General features: G+C 34.4%; 1 protein-coding gene across 5 annotated transcripts in view; it reads left to right on the top strand.

Annotated features, from left to right (window-relative positions):
* DPP10 (dipeptidyl peptidase like 10) overlaps nucleotides 1-27,589 on the top strand; it is a 1,329,914-nt gene that overhangs the window by 1,149,190 nt on the left and 153,135 nt on the right. For all 5 annotated transcript variants that reach the window (XM_067025881.1, XM_059052403.2, XM_067025884.1 and 2 more), the window contains 2 exons: nucleotides 14,948-15,000; nucleotides 15,101-15,182. In XM_067025881.1, the coding sequence (XP_066881982.1) occupies nucleotides 14,948-15,000; nucleotides 15,101-15,182 (135 nt within the window). The remainder of the gene's footprint in view (nucleotides 1-14,947; nucleotides 15,001-15,100; nucleotides 15,183-27,589) is intronic.

Below are 27,589 nucleotides of genomic sequence, written 5' to 3'. Positions count from 1 at the left end.
TCCTCAGCCTTTACTATGCATTTGACTTTACTAGAGGGATTTTCCTTTCCTTTAGATACTTACTTCTTGTTGCCTTTTCCTTTCCACTTAGAGGAGACCCTTTAACATTTATTTTAGGGTGGGTTTAGTATCGATGAACTCTTTTAGGTTGTGCTTGTCTAAGAAGTTATTTATCTCTCCTTCAATTCTAAATGAAAATCTTGCTGGGTAAAGTACCTAGGTTGCAGGGTTATCCCTTTCAATGTTTTGAATATATCATGTCACTCTCTTCAAAGTTTCTGCAGAAAAATCAGCTGCTAGCCTTATGTGGGTCCCCCTGTATGTGACTCTTTTTTTCTCTTGCTGCCTTTAGAATTCTCTCTTTAACTTTAACTTTTTCCATTTTAATTATGACGTGTCTTGGTATGGGTCTGTTTGGGTTCATTTTGTTTGGTAACCTCTGTGCTTCCTGTACCTTGATAGCTGTTTCTTTCTTCAGGTTCAGGAATTTTTCAGCCATAATTTCATCAACCCCTTTCTCTCTTCTCCTTTTGGGACCCTTATAATGCAAATGTTGGTACATTTGATGTTTATAACTGTTAATAAACAGTTATAAACTATTCTCATTTCTTTTTAAATTTGTTTTTCTTTTTGTTGTTTTGATTGGGTGATTTCCATTATTACATCTTCTAGATCATTTATGTTTTCTTCTGTATCACCAAGTCTGCTATTAATTCCTTCTAGTGTGTTTTTCCTTTTAGTTATTGTAGTCTTCAGTTCCAATTGTTTCTTTTTTTATATTTTCTAGTTCCTTGTTAAAATTCTCATTGTGTCCATCTATTATTTTCCCTGATTTAGTTTGCAGTTTTATTACTAATGCTTTGAACTGTTTATCTGATAAATTATTTATTTCTGTTTCACAGTTGTTTTTTCTGGGGTTTTCCCTTTTTCTTTCTATTGGAACAAATCCCTCTGTCATCTCATTTTGTTTAACTTTCTCTGTCTCTATTAAATTTGGTGAAAGAGTTAGCTTTTGTGGTCTTGAAGGGGTGTCCATGCATGGAGCCTTCTCATACAGTCTGTGTGTGCCTGGTGACATTGGTGGGAGAGAGAGATATAACATGAGCACAAGTTATGTTTTAACCCAAGGTGTGCTATCATCTTGGTAGGAGGTGGGGCCTGAGATGGAGGAGCTAGAGCCAGAGCCAGGTGTGAGTTGGGGCCTCCCCTATGCTCCACGGCCATCACTGCTCTATCAGGGGCAGGGTTGGGTCCCAAGTTGCTGGAGCAGAAGCCCTGAGGGGCAAGTCAATCTGGTTCTGTTCCCTCTAAGTGTCTGCTCTCCCCTCTTCCAGCACTGGCACATTTGCCCCAGAGAGGATTAGTGCTGTAGCAAGAGGGCCTGGAGCAGACCCTTGGCATGGGTGTGAGCATGGGCTGTAGCGGTCCTGCTCCTAGTCATAGTTCCCTGCTGCTTCTGATGTGCTGCTTCAGTAACTGTTAGTAATGGCTGCCCACACCCTATTCAGATGCTGTTCTGTTTCTGAGCTGGCTCTGTCCCTCACAACTGAGGAGTCCCCTTACCCTTGCATCCCTCTCCCTAGTGTAGAGCTGCGTTGTGAAGCAACCAGGACCAGAGTGGTACTCTACTCAGGCTGGGGTGTGCACCAGGGTAGTTTCAGGAAGCCTGCCAGAGTCTTGTACTATTTCAATCTGCTTTCTTGCCCCTGTTTTGGGAGTAAGCAAGTGTGCACTTGCTCTTCATGAGTGAAGTCTAGATTTTTTACAGCCCTCCTGCTCATGTAATCCCCCTCCACTTCTGTGTCCCCTTGCAGGAGCACAGGTCTCACCCTGATTGCTCCTCTTCCGTTCCTCCCAGACTGTGTGTGGATCTTTCTTACAACCTTGGTGTATAGGAGTCTTTCTGCCAGTCTCCAGTTAGTTTTCAGTGAGAATGGTTCCATAGGTAGATGTATTTTTAATGTGTTCGTGGTGGGAGGCGAATTCCACATCCTCCCACTCCATCATTCTGATCTCTTCCAACTACCATAATATTGTAAGAGTTTAAGGAGTCAAAATGTGGCTAAGACTATCTAGATAATTGACTTACCTGAAAACTGTATAATTAAAAAACAATGTATGGACTCCTGGTGCAGTGTTTAAGAATCTACCTGCCAATGCAGGGGACATAGGTTTGAGCCCTGGTTCGGGAAGATCCCACATGCCGTGGAGCAACTAAGTCCGTGTGCCACAACTACTGAGCCTGTGCTCTAGAGCCCATGCTCCACAACAAGAGAAGCCACTGCAATGAGAAGCCCACACACTCCAATGAAGAGTAACCCCCGCTCTCCACAACTAGAGAAAGACTGCGCACAGCAGCAAAGACCCAACGCAGCCAAAAATAAATAAGTAAATAAAAATAAATTTATTTTTAAAAAGTTATCATTTACAATGACTAAGTTAATTGGCAATGTGTAATAAAGGCTCTAAGTAATTAATCATACAATTATTTCAAGCATGATATCCTAATAATAACAATTGCAGCAGTACAACAATAATAATAATGGTTATTGAATACTTAAGATACACTAAGGACTTCATAACCATTATGTCAGTTAATCTACACAACAAACCTATGAGGTAGGTCGCATTATCGTTCTTATTTTCCAGATATGGGACCTAAAACTCTCCCTGTCCAAAATGCAGCTCACTGGAATTTAAATGTAGTAGGCTGCTGAGCATAAATTCCAATATCACATCAGTTCCCTTAACCACGTCAGTGAGAAAATTATATTTCTTTTGTCCAATTTTTTGTCATCTACTTGTCCAGTATCTTCTGATACTTCCCTGAATTCCCCGTGCTATATTCTCATAATCCTAGTCAAAACTGTGATTGTTTTCTCACATGTGGGCTCATATCTAATTCAGAAGTTCAAAGCCTCGATGAGGAATAATTCTTAAGTTAAGGAAAATACAGCACCTTCCTCAATGTTACTTAAAGGGGTCATTTTCCTTACACAGCTCAGTGTGTAATACCTGCTGTCAGGTATTTATTACCCTGAGCCTGGCTTCTTCTTTCTTTGAACCAGGAATGGTATTTGATACCTGTGTACTTCTATCAATAGATTCTGCTCAGGATACAGCATTGGGAGGTGATTTCAAAACTTTCTACATTTGCTTATAAGAATAACTTCTTTAATGTAGTCTAAAGTGAACAGGATGATTAATTTTCACATTAGGGAAGAACATTAACTCTGAAGCCCTTTTGTCATGTTTTATAATGAAACTTCCACAGCCTCTAGTTTTTCTATTCAATCACCTTGGCTGTAAACAATGGGAATTTTCATAGAGCAGAACAGCATTTCCCAAACCTGCCTGACAAAAAGGATGACTGGAGGCACACAGTAGAATGCAGATTTCAAGGTCTCTCCTAGGTGATTTCCTGGAATTCATAATTTTATAAAATTCTTCTAATGATTTTTATGATGCAGAAAATTTAAAGAACATCAGAATACATTTTTTTAAAGGGGAGAAAAGAAGGATAATTTGGATTATTAAGATACTAATGAGTCAAAGTGCAACACCGGGCTTCTAGAATCAAGCAAAAGTGGGCACAGAAGTGAAGAAAACAGACCCACATAGTTCATTTTTTTTTACAATTTGCCCTGATCTTCTGATTTTTGGTATAGATCATATGCACTATCTCCCCTTTGCAAGTATTACATATTTACAGCATGTAGCTTTCTAAGAGGGAGAAAAGGTCTGTTCTTGAACCTTAGGCTCCGGTACCTACTCTACCTGATGGTTTCTGGATGATCTGTGTGGCATTTTCAAGGCTCAGTTGGTTTGGCTGACCTTCAGGGCTAAAGATTTGGCCCCTTCAGGAAGAAAGTTCTGCTCTTAGTAATAATCAGATTGGCATGGGCCATTGGCCAGTCCAGATGAATACACATGAAGTGATTGAAATTGAAAGTCAATTCTTTATATATTTGATTTTCCTGACATCAGAAATCTTACAAATAGAGGGGTCAGAGGGATTTTATGTTGCAAGTCAGTGGAGCATTACCTTTGCTATGAGGGATGACAGCTTCCTTCAGATATTATGGTCACCATTAGAGTAATGGTTCTGTAAAGTTTTGTCTCAATTTCTGTTTCCTTTGAAAAATAAATATTTCCTATCAGCTTAGAATTCAGGTCATTTTTCATAAGCAGCATCTAAAAGCACATTAATTTTTTATGGATGTCTGTGTATATTTTTATCCCAGGGTTAGTTATTCTCAAATATTTTCAACCTACAACCTTTACCTTTAATAAGAGTTCTTCTCCATTAACACCTTCAGTAACTTCCCATCCTTTATTTTTAAAAACATTTTATTGAAGTATAGTTGATTTACAGTGTTGTGTTAGTTTCAGGTGTACAGCAAAGTGATTCAGTTATAGATATACATATATTCATTATTTTTCAGATCCTTTACCCACATAGGTTATTACAGAATATTGAGTAGAGTTCCAAGTGCTATACAGTCAGTCCTTGTTGGTTATCTATTTTATCTGTAGTAGCATATATACGTTAATCCCCAGCTCCTAATTTATGTCTCCCTGCCATGTTTCCTCTTTGGTAACCATAAATTTGGTTTTGAAATCTGTGAGTCTATTTCTGTTTTGTAAATAAGTTCATTTGTATCATTTTTCAAAATTAGATTCCACATATAAGTGATATCATATGATATTTGTCTTTCTCTATCTGACTTACTTCACTTAGTATGATAATCTCTAGGTCCATCCATGTTGCTGCAGAATGCATCATTTCATTCTTTATTTATGGCTGAGTAGTATTCCATTGTAGAAATATACCACATCTTCTTTATCCATTGCTTTGTCAATGCATGTATCATTTTGGATGGTGGTTTTCTCTGGGTATATGCCCAGGAGTGGGATTGCTGGATCTATGGTAGTTCTGTTTTTAGTTTTTTAAGGAACCTCCATACTGTTCTCCATAGTGGTTGTATCAATTTATATTCCCACTAACAGTATAGGAGGGTTCCCTTTTCTCCACACCCTCTCCAGCATTTATTGTTTGTAGACTTTTAATGATGGCCATTCTGACTGGTGTGAGGTGATACCTTGGGGTTTTGATTTGCATTTTTCTGATAATTAGTGATGTTGAACATCTTTTCATGTATTTTTTTTTGCCATCTGTATGTTTTTGGAGAAATGTCTATTTATTTAGATCTTCCACCCATTTATTGATTGGATTGTTTCTTTGACATTGATCTGCATGAGCTGTTTGTATATTTTGGAGATTAAACCCTTGTCAGTCACTTTGTTGGCAAATATATCCTCCCATTCTGTGGGTTGTCTTTTTGTGTTGTTTATGGTTTCCTTTACTGTGCAAAAGCTTTTAAGTTTAATTAGCTCCCATTTGTTTATTTTTGTTTTTATTTTCATTGAAGAGACTGTCTTTTCTCCATTGTATATTCTTGCCTCTTTTGTCAAGATTAAATGACCATTGGTGCATGGGTTTATTTCTGGGCTTTCTATCCTATAACTTCCCATCTTTTAAAAGAAAATCATTGATTTTTCTTGAAGATGTTTCCATCACTAGGAAACAGGCAAAGTTATGTCACTCAAGTTTGCACAGTAAATGTTGAGCCAAACAAACAATTCACAGAGACCCTTTAACACCCAACCTGCAGTCTTCACTATTTCACTACTCTGCATGCTTATGATGATAGAAGACATTAAATGAAAACATTAACAAGTAAATTATGTTCATGACCAATAAAAATATCTTTTAAGAAATGGACTCAAGAGTTTTTTGAAAGTAATAAACAATAAAATTTGTATTTGACAATAATTAAACCTCCTCTTGGTTTAACTAGAATTTAATCAAAAGGCTAAACCTGCACTTAAATAGGCAGGATTTAGAGTGTATGTATGTCATAAAAAAGATGAAATGAGCTAACCTTCTTGGATGTTAAAATGTATTTTAAAGTTGTATTATAGTGATTCTAGTCAGAAAAAAAGGTCAAAGTTATATAAGGAATTTAGGAGGTACATTAAATAAAAAGATCAATTACAAATCACTTATATTGGAGAACTACCTGGTTATTTGGGGAAGAAAAAAACAAAACTGAATTTATACTTCATCCCTTAAACAAAAAATAATTTTAGGTGGATTGAAGAGATCATAGGCTTGAGAAGTACTAGAAATAATATTGTTTAAAGTTTAAAATGTTGAGTTAGTGAAGCTTCTCTTGGTACCCTTCTAGGGTCTGAAATAGTAAATAGCTTTTAGAAATAATCACATAAAGATTTAAAATTTCTCTGTAGAAAACACAGGGAAAGAGAAAAGGCAAACTTTAGTTGGGTAAAATATTTATTGCATTCATGAAAATACATTTGCATTTTGTAATATAAAAAGAGCTTTTAGATATCAACAAGGAAAAGATGAACAATGCCATAGAAAAGACATTGATAGATAAGTAACAAATGAAGAAGTACAGAGCATTACATTAAGAGCTTATGACAAAATATTCAGGCTTAATCATAATTAGACTGCAAGTCTAAATAATGATGTTTGTTTTCATTTTTGCCACTCAAACAATCCAAATCAGCACAATGGGTAACACTATTTTATTGTGGCATTAAAGAAAAAATAAGATACTTGTGTAGCACATAGCACTATGAATTGTTTCTAATCTTTCTAGGAAATAATTTGGTAGTATGAAGCAAAATGTAAAATGTGCATATCTTCGGATCTACAAATTTTACTTCTGGGAATGTATCCTAAGGATATGTGTAAATATGCAATGAAAATAATCTCAAAATTTTGTATATGTGAAAAATCTCAACCTAAATAGCTATTAGTATGTAAATAATTACATAAATTATCATATATTCTTGAAAATTATATTTTTATAATTTTTGAAAAGAAAATTTGAAATTTGAAAATTTGAAAAAAGAAATTTGAATATTTGAAAAGAATATTTTGTCTAATATTTTAAAATTATTCAACACAAATGAGTCTTAATTATTTATGGGGGATAGTGTTGCAAAAAGTAACTAATAAAACTGCATACAATTAATTTTATGGTTTTCCTTTCCTGCTTGATAGTAAGACTTTTATTAAAGAAATTTAAAAATTTCAATTACAGTAGATTTGAGTTTTCCTGGTTTGGGTTTGAGTTTTGGCTTAGCCTCATGTGATAACTAAATAATTTCCTTATGGTTTGTCTTATAATCTTTATTAGGAAACAGTTGGATATATCTTGCTTTCTCCATTTTCCTGATGAGTAAAGTAAAATTTTTAAGTACCTGCTTAAGAAAACAGAAGCTAGGACTTGACCCCATTGAAATAAAGAAGGCTTTTCATCAAAGTTGCTGGGGAGTGAAATGACTTTCCTGAGTTACATACTTGGTTCAGTCAACAAGGGCCTGCAAATACCTTCAAATATTGTTGAATCAATAATTTTAATCCTTGTCTTTCAAGTTCTAGTACTCAGTAGAAGCAGTTTGAGATTTTTGTCTCTCACACTGTCCTATTGCAATAATATATTTATTTCTTCACTGACATGCTATAGAGAAATCTACTGTATGGGTAGTTAGATGATGTTTAAATTTATTGCAGTGCAAATTGAAAACCTACTTGCACTACTGTCAGCAGTTGACCCTTAAGTGCTATTCAGGTTATCAAACCAGTTATTTTTAATATTGGGACATAGGAAATAGTTTAATACCAGTTGGTGTGAAAGTAGCTTATTTGCATTAATTAATACAGAATGGTCTGGTATGTGAAAATCTTTTATTACAAAGGATGGCACTGTCAATGAGGTTGGCACTTTAGACAGCAGTATATTATGGTGAAAATTACATGTTAAATATGAATAATTAAAAAACTGATGCTAGGGAGCTTCTTTGGAATGAAATTTTGTATTATAGACAACATCTCATGAACTAAATTCTGAGAGCAATTCTAGGAGGTTTTTCTATGATGATCAGTTAGTGTATTTAATAGGAAATATATCAGAAAATGATTTATTCCTCTCACTCAAAGATCTCTTGTATAATAAAGTATATTCTTCTCATTCTGGCTGCTTTTACTTTGCAAGTCATTGGGTTATATCCCGGACACAATAATCCTATACAAAATTGAAAAATGATGCCCAGGTAATTTTTGTCATCTGCTTTTAAGACTTGAGTCATTAGCCATCATTTTCTTAAATAAAATAAATGTTTTAAATGAAACCATGTTTACCTTATATAATTTCTTCTTAGGTTGTTCACTTTCATAGTATGCCAGCAGTTTCGTATTTCAACTCAGAGTGAATACACTATGAATACTAAAAACAAACAAAACAATATCCTATCTTTTCCAAATGGGAAGCCTGCTAGACTCAAATAAAGTAAGAAATAGTAAAAATATTACTATATATCCTGTGTGATGATGGCATCAAGATGCCTGTAGGTTAACAGAATGACTAAATTGGGTTTGTAGCAGATAGTCTGTTTTTTTTTTAATTAGCAAATTTATTTTTATTTGTTTTATATAGATTTTGCCAAATTTAGAGCTGAATTAAACAACATCTAAACTTTATCTTCTCTAGCATCATTTATATTTAGTCTCACCATCTTGTGTATTTTACTATGTCTGCCACTTCCCATAGTGGTGATACAGTGAAAGAATCTTACATGGCTCTTCCATGTGGTAACACATTAAAACAATGCTTGCATGCTTGGAATGTGTAACATCTTGGTTCTAATCGTGGTTTTAACAATTGTGTATCCTGCATGGATAGTACTTTTTTTTTTTTTTTTTTGTAGACAGGGTCCTTTATTTAACTTCTTAAAGAAGAAAACATAGAAAACATTTTTATCCACTTTCAAATTGAGGATCAAGGGGAATGACATCAGTGAAAATGTCAGAGTAGGGAACTCTGGGGTGTGTCCATCCCCAGAAACACTGACATAGATGGTAAAACCTGTCAGTAATGATTTTATCAACATATGTAAGTTTTTTAAATTAATTTTTATTGGAATATAGTTGATTTACAATGTTGTGTCAGTTTCTGCTGTACAGCAAAGTAAATCAGTTATACATATATCCACTCTTTTTCAGATTATTTTCCCATGTAGGTCAGTACAGAATATTGAGTAGAGTTCCTCGTGCTATACAGTAGGTTCTTATTAGTTATCTATATTATATATATAGTAGTGTGTATATGTCAATCTTAAAGATTAAAGAAAGTAGACTAAAATATTGCCAAATATTACTTATACCTTAAATTCCCTCCCATATTTATTTTCCCTTTCTACCAACACCTGTTGTTCACAATGTTCACAAAACCTTTTTTAATACAATGTCTTAAAAGGATTTTTGTAGAGCTGCATCTTGTAATTTTGTGAACCGTATTTACTACATTAGAGTATCCTACCTGATGGTCTAGTTTTTCACTGAATAATAAAGATAAAAATTTCCAACAACAGAACCACTACTTACTCATCGTGAAAGATATTCCATTATCCTAGAACACACCTGGCATCATGATACCATTTACTTCCAAGAGAAACAAACACCCTTTTGTCTACATTTTTTCTCTCACTGCCATTTTTTCATAAGTACTATTTATTCAGAGACCTGCTTCCTCATAGTTTAGTTTTCCTAACTGTTTGAGTCAATGGCAAATCCATAATCCTATTTTAAATATTCTCAAGGCCATGAAAAAGTATGCTATTTATTCCAATTCGGCAGTTTAACTGCAGTGCAGAAAAGTTCGGCACCCAGAGATTTAAGCCTCTGTTTTAAGCATAAATTACTAAAGCACCCTGTTCTTTTTTCTGTAAGTGTAACTCTCCTTGACATGAATCCCCATAGATGTCTTAGGCAATAAATGATATTCCAAGAAAATAATGTGAAAAAGCTAAAGGAGAAGGGGATTTACATTTTTTATTTGATATATTAGATCATCTTTCAATGAAATCTCTTAACTGTGATAATCACAATTAATTCATGCCTACTCATGTCCATAAATCTTTGGGTGGTACCTTTAAAGGTCTTTCAGAAATAAATCTTTTGCAGAGCTGGAGTCATGCTTCCTGTCCCAGCTCCCTGAGAGAGAGAGTACAGAGAGATTAAGTCATAATATGGGTTGTAATCAGACAGACGTAGGCTCAAACTGTGGCTCTGTCTCCTGCTTAAACTTTCAGTGCTTCCAGAGCCTATCACGTGAATTATGAATTACAGTTTCTACTTCCTGAGGTCGATTTAAACATAAATGAGCACTCGGCAGAGTCCAGTATATAGTAAATACTCAATTCAATAATTATATTAGTTCCTTCAATGCCAAAGTCAACTGTTATCTTCCCTATGACTGCAGGCTTGAAACAGATTACTAATTGCTTCTTGGAAAGCTTATAGTTTATAATCTGCAAGTTCTAATTTAACCAAGACCTGCACCTGGACCCCTTTATACTAATATAATATTTCCTAACTTTGTCACCCCAAAGGGATCAAGAGCTCTTTGGGGGCAAGGGTCATGTTTATTACAGTCTTTGCATTTGGCAAAAGGTACTTAACTTACAAGCTTGCATATAATTAGTGTTCAACACATGTTTATAAATGACAGATAGACAACATACAGGAGTAAATAAAAATGATCAATTGATACTCTTTTGTATTTTACTCTATTTTAAAAATGAGTTTTATCCCCATAATAATTTTTTTTTGGAATGGTACCTAGTGTAGTGCCTGTGTCAAAAAGATTACTTAACAGACATTTGATAACTGAATGGATGTAGCTAGTTTTCATCTGTAGACCATGAACACCACCACTGTGGGTAACTTCTACATGTTTCTTGTGTTTAAGTTCTGGCAGGCCTTCCTTAAATATGCCTGTTTTTTTTTTTTTCTTTCTTCCAGTAATATCTCATGCTATGTCTGTGTTATGTGTACAGGTAGTCTTCGTTTTTAAAGATTCTGAAATTGCAAACATGCCTATTTTCTAAATTGCATTTGTAACTTCAAGATCCATACTTGCTGCATATTCTCAGTCATTCACAAACATGTTCAGAACAGCAGAACATCTGCATTGCCTAATGCACACTTTCCCAGCTGAGATCAAAGAAGGTGATGCAAGGCCTTCTTGTTCCAGCTTTCATACTGTAAATTAGTGTCTTTTTCATGGTCTTTTAGTGCTGTTTTTTCAAAAATGTTTGTGCTTTTTGTTGATGATTTTGCTGTTAAAATATTCCCAAGCATAGTGCTGAAGTGCTGTCTAGTGTTATTAAGTGCAGGAAGGCTGTGATGTGCTTTACAGAGAAAATACATGTGTTAGGTAAGCTTCATTCAGGCATGAGTTACAATACTGTTGGCCATGAGCTCAGTGCTAATGAATCAACAATATTTAGTGTTAGATACAGTGTCTTCACATAAAAAAACACATGAAAAGATGGTATGTATTGATTGGTCGATGAAAATGTAACCAGAGACCCACAGGACCCTAACCCTCTATTTCTCCCAGGAGCAATCATTCAGTACTTGCTAATTCGGGGTTTACGATGACTTATAGATCATAACTATAGCAGATAATGATAATTAGTTATACCAGTTATGGTGATTAATATTTGGTAATCAGTCTCTTATTAGGGTCCTAAAGTAAGGTAGAGGTGGCGGGGATCAGATTGGTTTGCAGGCTCTTATGATGCCTTCCGTACCTCCCAATACATTTTGCCATCATGAGACTGAATGCCATCTCAAGTCCAGCTTCCAGGAGTAAGCACTGATCACATTTTTACATAGTATGTCTCAATTTTGCCCCACACCCACTACCTTTGCCATAACTATTCACGCTCTGTAACAAGCAGTGGAACATCATTTGCAGAGATGGGATGAATATGTAATTTTTGACTGTGAAATGTCTTTGTCCCCAAGGATCTCATCAAGTGTTCAGTTCGGCTCTCATTATGCAACAGCCAATCATTATAGGAAAAAGACTGTTTCTAACATTAGGGACTCCAATTTTATCCTCTCATCGTAAAACAAGATCTACCTAGCCAATGTAGAAGAGGAACGTAGGATAAAAGGAAATGAGGAGTGTTAAAAAAGAATAGAAATGCTATTCAAGGAAGGAAAGAGAGAGATGCAGATTAACACAGACTGAATTTAGCCCAATGTGCCTCAATACAGATGTTCAGTAATGCTGAGTCTAATTCTCCTTGAAAACTCCCCTTTTCAAAATCTCTGCAACACTATGCAAACAAACATAAAGAAATGGCTACCTCTAACCCTGTTGAAAATCTCTCCTACCTTATACTCTTTACATTCTGTGGTAGACATACAATGCAATTTTAATTATGGAAAATTACAAAGTATTTGAGATCTTCTGGGAGTACACACACACACACACACACACACACACACACACACACACACACACCAAGGGACAGTGGATTTAGTGGAAAGAGTTCTAAGCTAGGAAAAAAGGGCTAGGTTCTAATTACCTGTAAATGGCAAGCTGCTGGCTTTGTAGGGAACCTATAGTTGAGGCTAAATCTCTGCAACTTGTTTGCTATGTGTTTGCAGGTCAGGCAGGATTAACATTTTTTAAATTAAAGTATAGTTGACTTGCAATATTATATTAGTTTCGGGTATACAACATAGTGATTTAATATTTTTACAGTTTATGCACATACAATATTATTAACTATACTCTCTGTGCTGTACATTACATCCCTGTGACTTATTTTATAACTGGTAGTTTGTACCTCTTAATCCCTTTCACCTGTTTTGTTCATCTCTGACCCTCCTCCCTCTGGCAACCACTAGTTCTCTGTATCTGTGACGTTAAATTCTTTATTGTGATCTTCCATCTCAGCATACCAGCTGAGAGAAACAAATGCTGTATTAGGCTAAGAACTACAAAGCAGAAAGTGGATTTATATATCCCTCTCTCTAAATCCCATCATTGGGAGACCATCTAAGTTCTTTGGATTCATACATTGAGAAGAGCCAGCAACCTCTATACTTCTATATTATATAAATATGATAGAGACCAAAATTCAATGGTTATATCCATCCAGTTTTGTCTCAGTGGTTATTTTGGCTTGCTTTGACTAAAAGAGTAGTTCACAGGAACTCTCTCTCAAGATGGATGTGAGCCTAGAATTCAGGTACAGTGTGTTAGGTGATTAACAGATGGGTTGAAGTTTCTTTTTACCCATAACATCGTTGACACATTTGTCTGCTTTGAAGACCAAGTGTTCACTTGGCAGTGTGCTTTGGCAGCAGAACTTTCGGAGTTGAAAAAAAATGTTTATAGAGGTGGTCACATTTCTCACCTCTTTGTCAGCTATAGTAGTAAATTCAAGATTTAAAATTTGTAGTCAAATATGGAATTTTATAGAATACAATATGAAAGCCAAAATAGACACCAGGAAAAGTTATTTTCACTTCTATGACTCTATAGTGAAGGCAATCTCAGATTTAATAGTTATTCCAAAAGAAATGGGGGAATAAAGCTTCATTGTAAAACACAATATTTTAACAAATGGGGGAAGTATTGTAATTTCAATGAAAAGAGAGAACACTAGTATTGCTTTACAGAATATGTGGCCAATCATGTTTAATTGAAGCTATTGCAGTGAGAAGTAACAATTTAACTTCTAGGGAGTTTCAGTTGACAGTATTATATTTGTACAACGCACATCCACTACAGGAATAAAGGAAACTTTTATAATTGCATGCTGAAAAATGGAAGTATCAACATAAAATTTGTAAATCTTGCAAATAATAACAATATAGCCTGATGGAAAAAATTTTCTTCACTAGATCCACATAGCTTAGAGAAAAGTAATTTCATTGAAATGTCACATACTTATCATCTCTTTCCCTAACCCGTCTTTTGCAATTTTCCTCATTCCTCTGTATTCGCTATTCCACCGTCTTTAATTAGGAAGAACCTAAATATAGGGATATCTTTGCATCATCCACTCTGTTCCTTAATGTCACCCCATCATGGATTCTGTGATCCTGGGGAAGATGCCCTTTAAAAAGAAACAAGGCTCTTTATAAGATGGCACTAAAGTCTCTTGAAGATACATACTTGCAACCAACTATTTACCATATAATTTTCAACTATTTCTATGACGTGATTGGGATGTTACCCCATTTTGTCTTCACAAACACTTTAAGCTGCAAGAGTTTTTCCCCATCAGAATCATTACTCAACAAATATTGATTGCATGTTGCATGCAAACATGCCGCCATATAAGGTGATGTGGAGGGTGCAAAGGTAATGCGTACCTGGACCTGACAACATTTTAGTGGGAAAAAGAAACAAGTACTTAAAATATTTATCTAACTTATGGTACAGGGTGAGAATTGTCCTAAGAGTCGAAAGTAAACTGTGAGAGAGACAGATTTCTATTGAAGCCTATGCAGAGGCTATAATGGAAGGAGGGGAAATTTTCACCTGAGTGAGGGTAGGATGTCCTAAAAAAAAGAAAAAAAGAGAGAGAGAGATGCTCAGGATACTCAGGATATACAGAAGGAATTTGTCTAGGGTAATTGAAGTATAGACTAAGTGAAAGGAAGTAGTGGATGATAAGGGTGGGAAAATGTGTAGGACCCAAAATACCAAAACCCTTGAATATCATTGAAGTGGTTTGAACTTTATTTTATAGGCAGTGAGGAATCACTGAATATTTTAAGCAAGTTAGCAAAATATTCAGAATCATACTAAATATAGAGTGGATTGAATAAGGAATGGGATTGATGGTAGAAAGAAAGATTAGGAGGTTATTACAGTAAGGCTCAGAAAGGGTAATAAACTCCAGAACTAGAATATTTCACATTTTGAATTCTCTCTAAAACCAGTTTTAGATTTCCTGGATTTTATCAAAAACATATATACCCATTAAGATGGAGCCTTTATTCCAAACTAGGGTCTATAACGCTTCTTTTTTTTTTCAGATTTTTCATTATTCGTATACTGCTTCATATGTGATTTACAATATACACACTAGGTAAGTTCTTTGATTTTCTGGTTTCCATGAGCAACTGTCCAACTAAATTGTTGGTGTAGGTGTCAATTTGTTCATGTAAAAATATTTACCTTTTTTCAAGGGAAGTTTGGGAGTTAAATCCTCCAGAAGTAGAGGACTCCATCTTGCAGTATGCGGCCTGGGGCGTCCAAGGGCAGCAGCTGGTAAGCACAGGCATTGGTATGCTCTGAGTACCGTCAGCCAGGGCCCTATGGAAAATGCTTACAGAAGCCACTCGTAAAAATTGTCCTATTATACTGGATGATTTTAATTTACCTTAATATCTTTTATCTAGTATTTTAATTTAAGAATATATCAAATAGTACCAGTATAATGTTATCAATTAATTAAAAAGAAAAAAGTTTATAATGTGTGATTAAACTGCTAGTTAATAGTGAAACCCAGAAAAGATCCAAGAATACTAAGGCCTAGTTCTGTAAAATTTCTGTTACATAATGTTTTATTTATTCTTAAAGCACTGTTCATAGCAAAAATTTAAGACGGAAGTCTGCACTTGACAGTGTTCTCTCAAGACTTTTTCCTCATATATTTTGGAATTATCACAAACTCAAAAAGAGAATGATCAATGTATAAAAGCAGTTTGAGCTTCATGATATTCTTGTGTCTCATGGGTGCCTGGATTTAGACTTTAAGGTAAAATTGCTCAGGAAGTGGTAGTGCTTGCTTGTATGGCTTGAGCATACTCAAAAGTACTACACATGGCCAAACTGATTTCTAAATTGTTTGTGTGTTTATATGCCTACTAGCAACAATGTGAGAATTCCCTTTGTCCCATATCCTCATGAACACCTAGTTTTTCCAGACTATTTATTATTTGTTAATAATGACATTATTGCTTCTTCCATTCCAATTTTTATGTTTTCTAATTTATTAAATTCTTCTTGCACTAGCTACCCTATGAATGTGCCTAGTTATGGTGAGGTAGTTTCTTTTTTTGTGGGAAGATTTTTTTAAATGTATTCTATTATGATTGTAACAGTAAGGTTTAGATTTATTTTTGAATAAGTTTTGGTAATTTATGCATTTCTAAAAGTCCATTTCACCTAAATTTTTAGCATAATATTTTATAACTTCTTAGTGTGCTTTTAATCTTAGCATGTGTTGCTGTATTTTTCTTGTTTCCTAATATTATTTATAAGTATTTTATTTTCATGATCAACTTTGGTTGATATTTATAAATTTCACATTTGTCTTCTCATAAAGCCAAATTTTAAATTTATTTGATCCTTTCTAGTACAATGTTAGTGTTCTCTTTTTCTTTTCCAATAAAACATGTAAGACTATAGAATTTTCTCTAAATGTTGCTTAATCTTCATCCAACAATTTGATAGTAATATTTTTAATAGTATTTAGTTAGAATATTTTTTAAAATTTATTGCATATTCTTATTTCAGGTGCGTTATTTTGATGTTTGTTTTTCAATTTACAAAAATGTGAAATTGGTTTTGAAACTAATTTGTAAAGTTCAAAAACAGATCTTTTGTAATAGTTTTATTTTAGAAAATGATAAGACTTGATTAATGGCTTAATATAAACTTGTATAAATGTTTTCCCTGCAATAGGTACAGCATTTCATATGTGCCTATTGGGTCTATCTTAATACATAATTATGTTTTACATAATACATAAGTTAAAGTACATAAGACTTTAACTCCTTAGTAGTGATGGTGGATATATGGTCTTTTTCTTTAGTGTTCTGTAGGTTTTATATTATATAATTTGAACTATGCTTTTAAGAATGAGGGGGGTTAAATGTTAAATACGTCTTTTAGTAAATTGAAATTCTTCATATTCTTATCAATATGTTCATCTTATTTGCCTTTAATAATTCTGATCAACCAACCCTAACCCTAACCTTTAACAGAAGTTAGAATCCTCTAGTTTTGTTTGTTTGCTTGTATTTACTTAGAATTGCTGCTTCAGTAACAGCTGAGTGGGTTGAGGTATGTTTTTTAATTTCCCATGACCATCATTTCATTACGATAATTTAGGAAAAATAAATATTTTCCTTAACAAAGTGCATATTATTAGTTTTATTCCATTTTATAAATCTAAGAAATACTTTATTAAGCTAATTGGTGAAACAGATATTTCACATCACAATAAGGCTGTGGAATAATGTACTATAACTAAACAATGCATGTTTTCATTAAAAAACTTCTGGACCCTGAAATATTCTGGACGTGAATATACCTGAGATAGAGCTTCGGCCAGTGGTTGGTTATGTGACTTTGGCCAAATCATTTTTCCTCTCGGCACCTCATTTTCATCAGTAGTAAAATGAAAGCATTTGACTGTGCTTTTTGACCTCCCTCATATTATATTCTATATAATTCTAAATATTATATTCTATATTTAACTGGGATTATTTAAACCTTAAAGGTTTACCAATAACATTGAGAGAAACATATACAAAGTTGCCAGACATTAGACCTGAAGCTTCTTGAGCATCTTTATTTTATAAAGAAATCCTGTATAACACAGTGTATTCACTGCCTTATCCACACTAAATGGTTGAATAATTGATTTAATTATTATGAAGAAAACAAGCCAGTAATTTAAAATGAAAAAATATTGCAATGGTTCAAATACCATAGATTATAGACAGTATATTTGCATTTATCCTGTGTCTATCTTAGACATTTAAAACAATGTGTTTAATATACCTGTGTAGGGCTGTCTCTAGATCCATTCCATTATGATATTCCTGAAGAGTGACAGCAGAAGCTGCATAAGCTATGCTAGATATGAAGGGGCAGGTCTGCTCCAGAGAAGTCAGGGACCAGTGTACGGATGGGCGGTGGTGAGTGGGCGCCAGGAGGTGGGCAGGCACTGTAGTCCTACCGCTTCACTCTGCTGCTGTCAACCAGAGAGCTGGTCCATTAGGCCAGAGGCAAATTCTAAACACACAAAATGTTAGAACACAGAAACCCCAAATAACTTCATGTTTGTGTCACTGGAGAGTCCTTAGCAAAAATGTATAAAACTTTGATTACTTTTAAATGACTCTTTTTCTCCAAGCCTGAGAGCAACCTACACCTGTGCCAAAATAAGTTTTATACCCTAAAGGAAGTAGTATTAGTTGTATGCATTTTCTTTAATGATTCCTATTTGTTATTGATTCCTTATTCTTTAATATATTTGAGAAAATCATAAAAATACTAAAAATTTACAAAAATCATAGATCCTCTCATGGGGGTCATTTTGCAGGTGATTGAATCCTCATCCATTACTTACTAGCTGTTGATTTTGAGACTATTACTTAATCTCTACATGCCTTAGTTTTCTTCTCTTTAAAATGGTGACAATAGCAGTGCTTTACTAATAATGCTTTTCTGGTATTTAATGTATAAATACAAAGCATTTTGAAAAGCATCTAGCATATAGTATTTTAGAGATGTCAATTTTTACTGTTTTAAAAAGATTTTTTTTAAATGTGTCACTTGAATTTTAACTTCTTGAGGAATTTTGGTGTTACTAGTGTTTTTGAGAAATAAGCCTAAGTTCTTCGTAATGGCATTTTCCAAAGTCATTTGGGAAAATTTGGGGATAAGTTCCATTCTTGTTGAGGTTATTTTTTGTGCAAGTAAACATAAATTCAATATAATTAAAGGGCATATCTCTGCAAATGGCTAACGGTCCATTTCATGTGAATATGACAGGCTTTGTCACTATTCGAAGCCATCAGCAAAAGTCAGCGATATGATTACACCAGAGATGAGCCACTGCGATACTTTAGTTTTGCATTAAATTAATCAGAGTCCCGTCGTGTTTATAAACTAAGGACAATTGATTTTTTTCATCCTCAATTCTCACTCCCTAATTTTATTTGCTATAAAATAAATCCCTGGCTATAGAGAAGAAAGGTAAGAGATTGGGCATAATTTATAGATAAAGAGGGTCTGAGTTAGAATTCAAAGGATGGAGAATTTTTTAGTAACACTAGGTGTAGGGGAAAACAGTTTGGTTGTGGCTGTGGGAAAAAAACCTGACACAATACGGCATGTATTCTTTAGAGAAGGCAGTGAGTAGACCACTTCAGCTGTAGCAAATGTTTTATAAAAAGAAATGGTGGATACTGAAGCAGGAAGAAATATGTTAGTCAGTCAATTGAAAAGAATTCTGGTTTAAGAGGGCGTAGCCTTTTTCTTTCCAAAATAACTTCATCTTATAAAAGTTAAAATCACTCATTGTAGAACATTTGAGAAGTCATATAATTATATGAATTCATGTAAATTCATATATAAAAATTAAATATACCTTATCTAGAATTTTACCGTAAGAATTGAAAGCTTCTGAAAATCAGATGAAATCTGAGCATAAGAAGGAAAAAACATTTCACTGATTAAAATACACTCTCAAGGGCTTCCCTGGTGGCGCAGTGGTTGAGAGTCCACCTGCCGATGCAGCGGGCGCGGGTTCGTGCCCCGGTCCGGGAAGATCCCACGTGCCGCGGAGCGGCTGGGCCCGTGAGCCATGGCCGCTGAGCCTGTGCGTCCCGAGCCTGTGCTCCGCAACGGGAGAGGCCACAGCAGTGAGAGGCCCGCGTACCGCAAAAAAAAATAAAAAATTTTAAAAAATAAAATACACTCTCTAGAATCAGAAAAAACTCAATTCAAGCTCAGATTCTGGTTTTTGTTTTGTGATTTACGGTTGAAAGCTTTAAGCTTAAACTTGCTCATTTTAAAAATGAAAGAAAATCATAACTACTCCCAGTTTTGCTTGAGGTTTAAATGAGATAGGTAATGTGCACAATGCAAGATTTTCCAGTAAACAGTATTAATAGTGTGTATATAGCTATATATGTATATGTGTATTCAGAGAGAGAGAGATTGAGGACCTGCCTCAAACAATTATGGGCACAGTCCGGCTGGCTGGAAACTCTCATAAGATTTAATATCACAGTCTTGAGCTGCAGTCCTGAGGCCTTCAACTCATTGGATAAAGACCAACCACATTATTCCTTACTTAAAATGAACTGATTGTAAATGTTAATCATATCTGCAAACTGCTTTCACAGCCAGACTAGTATTTGACCAAACAGGCACCATAACTCAGCCAAATTTACACATAAAATTAGCCATCACAGCATAGTAAGCACTCAATAAATGATAGCTATGAATTTGATTCCCACTTGTCCTTTCATGTAATAACATAATTAATTCAGAATTTCATCATCTTTCCCCTAAAAATGTTTGCAGCGTATTTTCTGAAGTCCCTTCTTCAATTGCTAGCCGTTCTAATTCACACCCGCAGAGATATGGTTAACAATGTACATCCTTGGCAACTCCCACAAGGCTGTGAAATGTCACTGAGATGACACACAGTGTCATTGATGTGACACACAAGATGTGACTAAGGCGTCACATCATCTGACTCCTGACACTTCATCACAGAACACAGCACAGATTTTCTTCTACTTGAACCAAACTCTGTAATTTCCAGAGGGTGACACAGGGCTGCTTTGTGCTCTGAGTGATTCCCCTTTCTATACCCATTGTTTTCTTTTAGTCAGAACTCTTTGTCAAATACTTTCCCTCCTCTTCTCTGGTAATTTTTCCCCAGCATTTCTACATCTAAGTGAATTGCTTACTTCTCAAGATTCTAATATTGTTCTATTTTATTTCAAATTTTTACAGTATTTTATATTTATTTACATTGCTATCTTCCACCACTGAGCTATAGTCTTTTCCAGAGCAGAAAGAAGAAAGAATATGCTAAATGTCCCTCTCCTCTCTCTCTCTTTCTCTCTGTCTCCTTTTATCTCTCTCTCTCCCCCTGCCTCTGTCTTCCCCTCATCTTCCTCCCGCCTTCCTTCTTCATAAAATTCATCTTAGCACAAGGCAAAATGTAGATTTAATAAGAAATTAGTGAAAGGCTAACTGTTGTTTCCATGGATAATGGGATGCCAAAGGTTTTGAGGATGGCATAATATGAAAAGAAATCATTCCTGAAAAGACAGGTCTGGCAGGAAAGTTTAATTTAAAATAGAGTGTAGGTAACTGAGTCTAAAGGCCGAGACCTAGGTTTAGAGGCCATTAGTATAATCTAGAACTGATTTGATAAATAACAATGTATTTAAGAGATGAACACATCAAGTTTTAAACTGAGATCTAAAATGTGTTTGCAGTCCAACAATAAAAATTGTCTTATAAATACTTATTCAAGTAAATTACATTATGCATATATTATATGTATATTTTTGCAAATAATCTCATTTTAGACTCAATTTATTTAAACCACTTTATTGAGTACAAATAAAAGATTGACACATGGGCTTCCCTGGTGGCGCAGTGGTTGAGAGTCGGCCTGCCGATGCAGGAGACACGGGTTCGTGCCCTGGTCCGGGAGGATCCCACGTGCCGCGGAGCGGCTGGGCCCGTGAGCAATGGCCGCTGAGCCTGCGTGTCCAGAGCCTGTGCTCCGCAACAGTGAGAGGCCTGCGTACCGCACACACACAAAAAAAGATTGACACATACAAAAGGCTGTACTTTGCATTGAATACATACAAAAGACTGTACATATTTAATGTATAAAACTTGAGATGAAAATAAGTATACACCCATGAAACCATCGCACCTTCAATGGCATAAACACATCCATCACCTCCAAAAGATGTTTATTGCCCTCTTTAATTTTTTGTGTGATAAGAACACTTAACATAAGGTAGACTCTTTCTTTGATATTGCTAGTATTTTTTCAGTCTATCCAGGATAAAATAAAATCACCATACCCATTCTTCCAATGGCATAAAGCTTTAAAAATATCCAGTGTGTTACTTAATTTATCACAATTTAGGTGTTTAGAGAAATCACTTTTCTACATTTTATTATCTATATTTTTGAAGAACGTAATGTTTAGGTAATTGTGCAAATACAAATAAAAATTATCAAACTTTCCTATCACCTACATTTTTACTTACTAGAGATTTACCTTAAAATTGTATTAAAATCTTAAGCGATTAGCAATGGTTCATTGCCTCTAGGAGAGTTTCAATTTCTTTGGTGTATCTGCTTAAGTTTTCATTAAGATTTAATGAAAATTTAACTAATTAATTAATTTCATTAATTAATGTAAACATTTTGAACAATTTTATTGACTTTTCCAGGGTGATTTTAATCCTTCTTCGTTTAAAAGCAGGTGTTTAAGGTAGCATTTTTCAAACATGTTGCTCAAATCTCATGTCCCCTACTAAAAATCAATATGATTTTGCTTCATATGCCATTAAGTATGTTTTTCCCCAGTATAAAAGTAATCATTTTAATTGTCATTAAGATGTGTTCAAGAAATACATGATAAGCATTGGCAAATATGATATACATGTACATACTCATACACACACTACACACACACATAGTCACACACACACACATTCACTCCCTGCTGCTGGTGTTATGTACATTTGGAACGAAAGTCTGGGGTTTAGAGTCCTAGCATACCAACATACCAGAGGTGACATAGAAGTAAATAAAGAAAAGCAGCCATTGAGAGTCAAGGTCTATTTCAAGTCAGTTCTTCACTGTGGTGTGTGTGGTGTGGTGCTCATTCCTAGGTAGTACATTGGTGCAGGAAAACTGCCAGAAAATTTATACCATAACATCCTCAAGTATTCGTCATGATGACCTTTTCTCGTATAAATGAATCTGCACCTTTTTTAAAACTCCATTTATTTTCATTAGTGGTGATAAATGAAAACAAGTTTACTTTTTCATTTTACCCAGGACAAAATCTAATGATTGTATTTTTAGTTCCAGGAAATAATAAAAGCAATACTTCTTACTGTATTCTAGTATTAGACACACCTAAGGTCTAGTGGGTCTCACTTCAAGTTTGGAATCAGGAAAATCAATATCAAGAAGCTAATATGTTTTCTATAATCAATATTTTGACTGGGGATAAGTGATGAACGATAATAGGATAACTATGTTTGGATTTAAGAAAAATACCCTTAAAATATCTCAACCATTTTGACTGATACATTTGCATTGTATTCAGGTGTATATTTACATTAGTATATCATGTAGGCAAATGTGACAGGAAATACATTCTCATATAAGTAAAATATGGTAACAGTATAAGTGTACATGTGTAAAGAAAAAATATGCAATTACAATGTACAGTTTAAAAGAAAATTAATTTGCCTTGCTGTGCAATATAAATCTCTTAATGTCTTGTAATTATTTAAACAGCATATTTATGACTTTTCTACCAAATTCAGATTTCCAAAAGAAATGGAAAATGAAATTACTATCCTTTATAAGCACACATGTCAGATTATTTCCCTCCAATTAAGTGTTGCTTATTTCAATGTGAGGAGAAGACTGAGCAACTTGCATACTGTTAGCTATACTCGTATTGCTTTTAAAGGCTTTACACAGGCCTTATCAGAAGTCACTTGATAAGTATGTGTTGACTTGACTTTGATGACTGCCTTGGACTGTAAACAAACTCTCTGAAGGCAGGAGCTCAAATTCTGTAATTCTGATAGCATGTATAACTGTATACTGAACTATGCAGTTAGCAGGCATGGGTTTTCCATTGAAAATAATAAAAGAGAAGCTGTTAGAGAAGATGTTGTAACCTGTGCCAGCATATGCAAATGAAAGATACTTAGATGCTGACAGTTTCTAAGTGAGGCCAGCCCTGACCTAGATTTAGATCTAGAGAGTGATTAGAAATATTGCCAAGCTTTTATCTAGTAATAATAATAATATTAATAATTAAAAAGCAAGAAAAGAAAATCAGTTCACTGTGTGCTATGTGAGAATGCCTTTTTCCTATGCTATGTTTGTAATGTTTTATTCAACATTTAGAAAAATCAAATGGAAACCAATACTGTCATATAAAGTACCAGTTTTAATGATGGAATGTCAGAAATGTACTTATCTCTTCTGGGGGGAGGTGGTAGTCTTTATCCTGATTTAAAGTGCTTCATTTGGTTTAATCCAGCACGAAATATAAAATTTTGTAGAGCTTCTAACTAGGTCTTATGAACTTGTTGCTTATTACGGGTATAAAAGGCACAATGTCTATTCCAGGAATTCACAGAAAATAGACTTAAAGGCGAGAATACTCACCTTTGGGAACACCTACAACATGGACCTCACCTTGCAGGGGGTATCCTCTCTGAGGTGATGGAGCAGTTTCCTAGAGGAAGTAACCAGCAAGTTGAGTTTTGGAGTTATATACTGGTGCAAGATTCGGACCTTTATTTAAAGGCATCCCTCTGACTATAAGGAAGCTCTCAATATGAAAAGAAATAGAGTGGACTTGTATGCAATCACATGCTTTAATTCTTTTGTTTATACTTTTAATAACAGAAAACTATAACTTACTATTATTTCCAAATGTGAAAAGATAATAAAACAAACTAGAAATATAAAATGTGTTAGCAGACTTGTACTAGAAAGAATAACCATAAAAACTCACTGTAATAAAATTTCCTATATTTCCCTTAACTTATATTTAAGCAATTTTGAGTTATTTAGTAATAATGAGGTAAATGCAACAGCCATATCTTTTTCCCTATTTGTTTGTTTTCCAACATAAATAGCAATTTCTGCAGCACTTCTTGTCTCATGCTGTTCCTAACATTGAATTAAATAATATATTGTGGAGTAAGAGCCAGAGAGATCCTAGGATTGCACATTTTTAAACTATAAATCTGGATCATACATAATCCAATGTACTGAATACTGTGGACAGTTCCTGCTAAGCAAACCATTTGAATGGAGTAACAACATAGATGATGATCACTGAAGGTTTCTAAATATTAGACTCTGTTTCATTGCAGCTAAGCTTTTGCATATCTATTATTCTTACTTTTAACCATACAGGGTTATCCTACAGTGCTGTCAAGTCATAGTCCTTCAATGGTCTAAATAAAAACTTTAACAATAAGATTATAGTAGTGTTTATTGTAAGATGTGACCCATGCTACACAACCCCTGAGGTATAAAGATTCCAATTAGGAAAAGTTCAGTATTCTAGTGATTTACTGTTTTTTAGTAAATGGCATGAAGAGAACTCTGTGAGAGAAACTGTGCTCTGCATTAATGTCAAGATTCCTCATGTCAGAAATAACTCCAGGCATCCTTTACATGGTGTGGTAGAGGAGCTCTCCCCTTGCTCTCCTTAAGAACAACAAAGAAACTGAACATGTGAAAAGAAACTCTATATTTTATGATATTTTGAATCGACCACAGCCTAAACTATAGTCTCTAAGAAACATGAAGTAATAATTCTCCAGAGCCAGGAAAAGATTGAAAGCAAATATATACTTTATTTTTTTTTAACATCTTTATTGGAGTATAATTGTTTTACAATAGTGTGTTAGTTTTTCCTTTACAACAAACTGAATCAGTTATACATATACATATGTTCCCATATCTCTTCCCTCTTGCATCACCCTCTCTCCCACCCTCCCTATCCCACCCCTCTAGGTGGTCACAAAGCACAGAGGGGATCTCCCTGTGCTATGCAGCAGCTTCCCACTAGCTATCTAATTTACATTTGATAGTGTATATATGTCCCTGCCACTCTCTCACTTCGTCACAGCCCACCCTTCCCCCTCCCCATATCCTCAAGTCCATGCTCGAGTAAGTCTGTGTTTTATTCCCGTCCTACCACTAATCTCTTCATGACATTTTTTTCCCTTAGAGTCCATATATATGTGTTAGCATACGGTATTTGTTTTTCTCCTTCTGACTTACTTCACTCTGTATGACAGACTCCAGGTCCATCCACCTCATTATAAATAACTCAGTTTCATTTCTTTTTATGGCTGAGTAATATTCCATTGTATATATGTGCCACATCTTCTTTATCCATTCATCTGTTGATGGACACTTAGGTTGCTTCCATGTCCTGGCTATTGTAAATAGAGCTGCAATGAACATTTTGGTACATGAGTCTTTCTGAATTATGGTTTTCTCAGGGCATATGCCCAGTAGTGGGATTGCTGGGTCGTATGGTAGGTCTATTTGTAGTTTTTTAAGGAACCTCCATACTGTTCTCCATAGCGGCTGTATCAATTTACATTCCCACCAGCAGTGCAAGAGGGTTCCCTTTTCTCCACACCCTCTCCAGCATTTATTGTTTCTAGAGTTTTTGATGATGGCCAATCTGACCGGTGTGAGATGATATCTCATTGTAGTTTTGATTTGCATTTCTCTAATGATTAATGAGGTTGAGCATTCTTTCATGTGTTTGTTAGCAATCTGTATATCTTCTTTGGAGAAATGTCTATTTAGTTCTTCTGCCCATTTTTGGATTGGGTTGTTTGTTTTTTTGTTATTGAGCTGCATGAGTTGCTTATAAATTTTGGAAATTAATCCTTTGTCAGTTGCTTCATTTGCAACTATTTTCTCCCATTCTGAGGGTTGTCTTTTGGTCTTGTTTATGGTATCCTTTGCTGTGCAAAAGCTTTTAAGTTTCCAAATATATACTTTAGTAGATTTCAGAAACTCAGAGAAATAGACAAATTGACAATTTTAGCTGGTAATTTTAACACTTGTCTTCCGGTTAAAGATAGAACAACTATACAGAAAATCAGTGAGGATATAAAAGATTTAATTGACATAATCAATCAACATGACATAATTGACATTTACAGAACACTATACCCCAAAATTACAGAACACAGGGCATTTTTAAGTGCTCACACTGGGTCATAAAACAAGCCTCAATAAGTGTAGAAGAATGGGAATCAAACAGAATATGTTCTTGGACCACAAAGGTATTAAATTAGAAATCAAAAATAAACATAAACTACACACACACATTCTTATTGGGCTACGAATATAGCCAATAAGAAATATAGTACTATATATCTAGCAATTCTAAATATAGAATTTATCCTGTGGATATATTGCACATAGATGCAAAGACATAAAAAGAAAATTCACTTGAATGTTATTTACAATTTAAGAAGCAGAATAAAAGAATAGAAACAACTTAAGTCATCATTATGACACTAATAAAATATAAAATATTAAAAAGCCATTAAAATTAGTATGATTCTTCTACATGTGCAGATATGCAATGCCATCCACTAATAAAAGTCAGTATAATTAATCAGTATGCTCTTATTGTTTTAATAAGCAAAACAACAACTATATATATGTGGGGGGTATATATATATATATATATATATATATATATATATATATATATATATATATATATATATATATATATGTATAATTTAAATATTTACAGAATTTACAAGACATTAAGAGTAGTTGTCCCCTGGGAGAGAACTGGGGTTTGAGAGATTTTTTCATATTATTTAATTTAATATTTTTTCTTGAGCATATCTTATATTTTAAATAAAATAAATTTTAAAAATTATGAATAACAAAACAAAGTTTAAAGAACAAACTTGATTGCTTTTAACACAGCATATAGAAAGTAAAGCACATCAGAAACTTCCAAAATAGAGGAAAAAATGACAAAATACACACACACACACACACACACACATATGTATGAACTATATATCAGCAATGGTCATATAAAATGAGATTTCACCTGTGCTACAGTATGAAAC

This window comes from Kogia breviceps, chromosome 2, assembly GCF_026419965.1.
Source record: "Kogia breviceps isolate mKogBre1 chromosome 2, mKogBre1 haplotype 1, whole genome shotgun sequence".
NCBI lineage: Eukaryota > Metazoa > Chordata > Mammalia > Artiodactyla > Physeteridae > Kogia > Kogia breviceps.
This window is presented reverse-complemented; position numbering and strand designations above follow the sequence as displayed.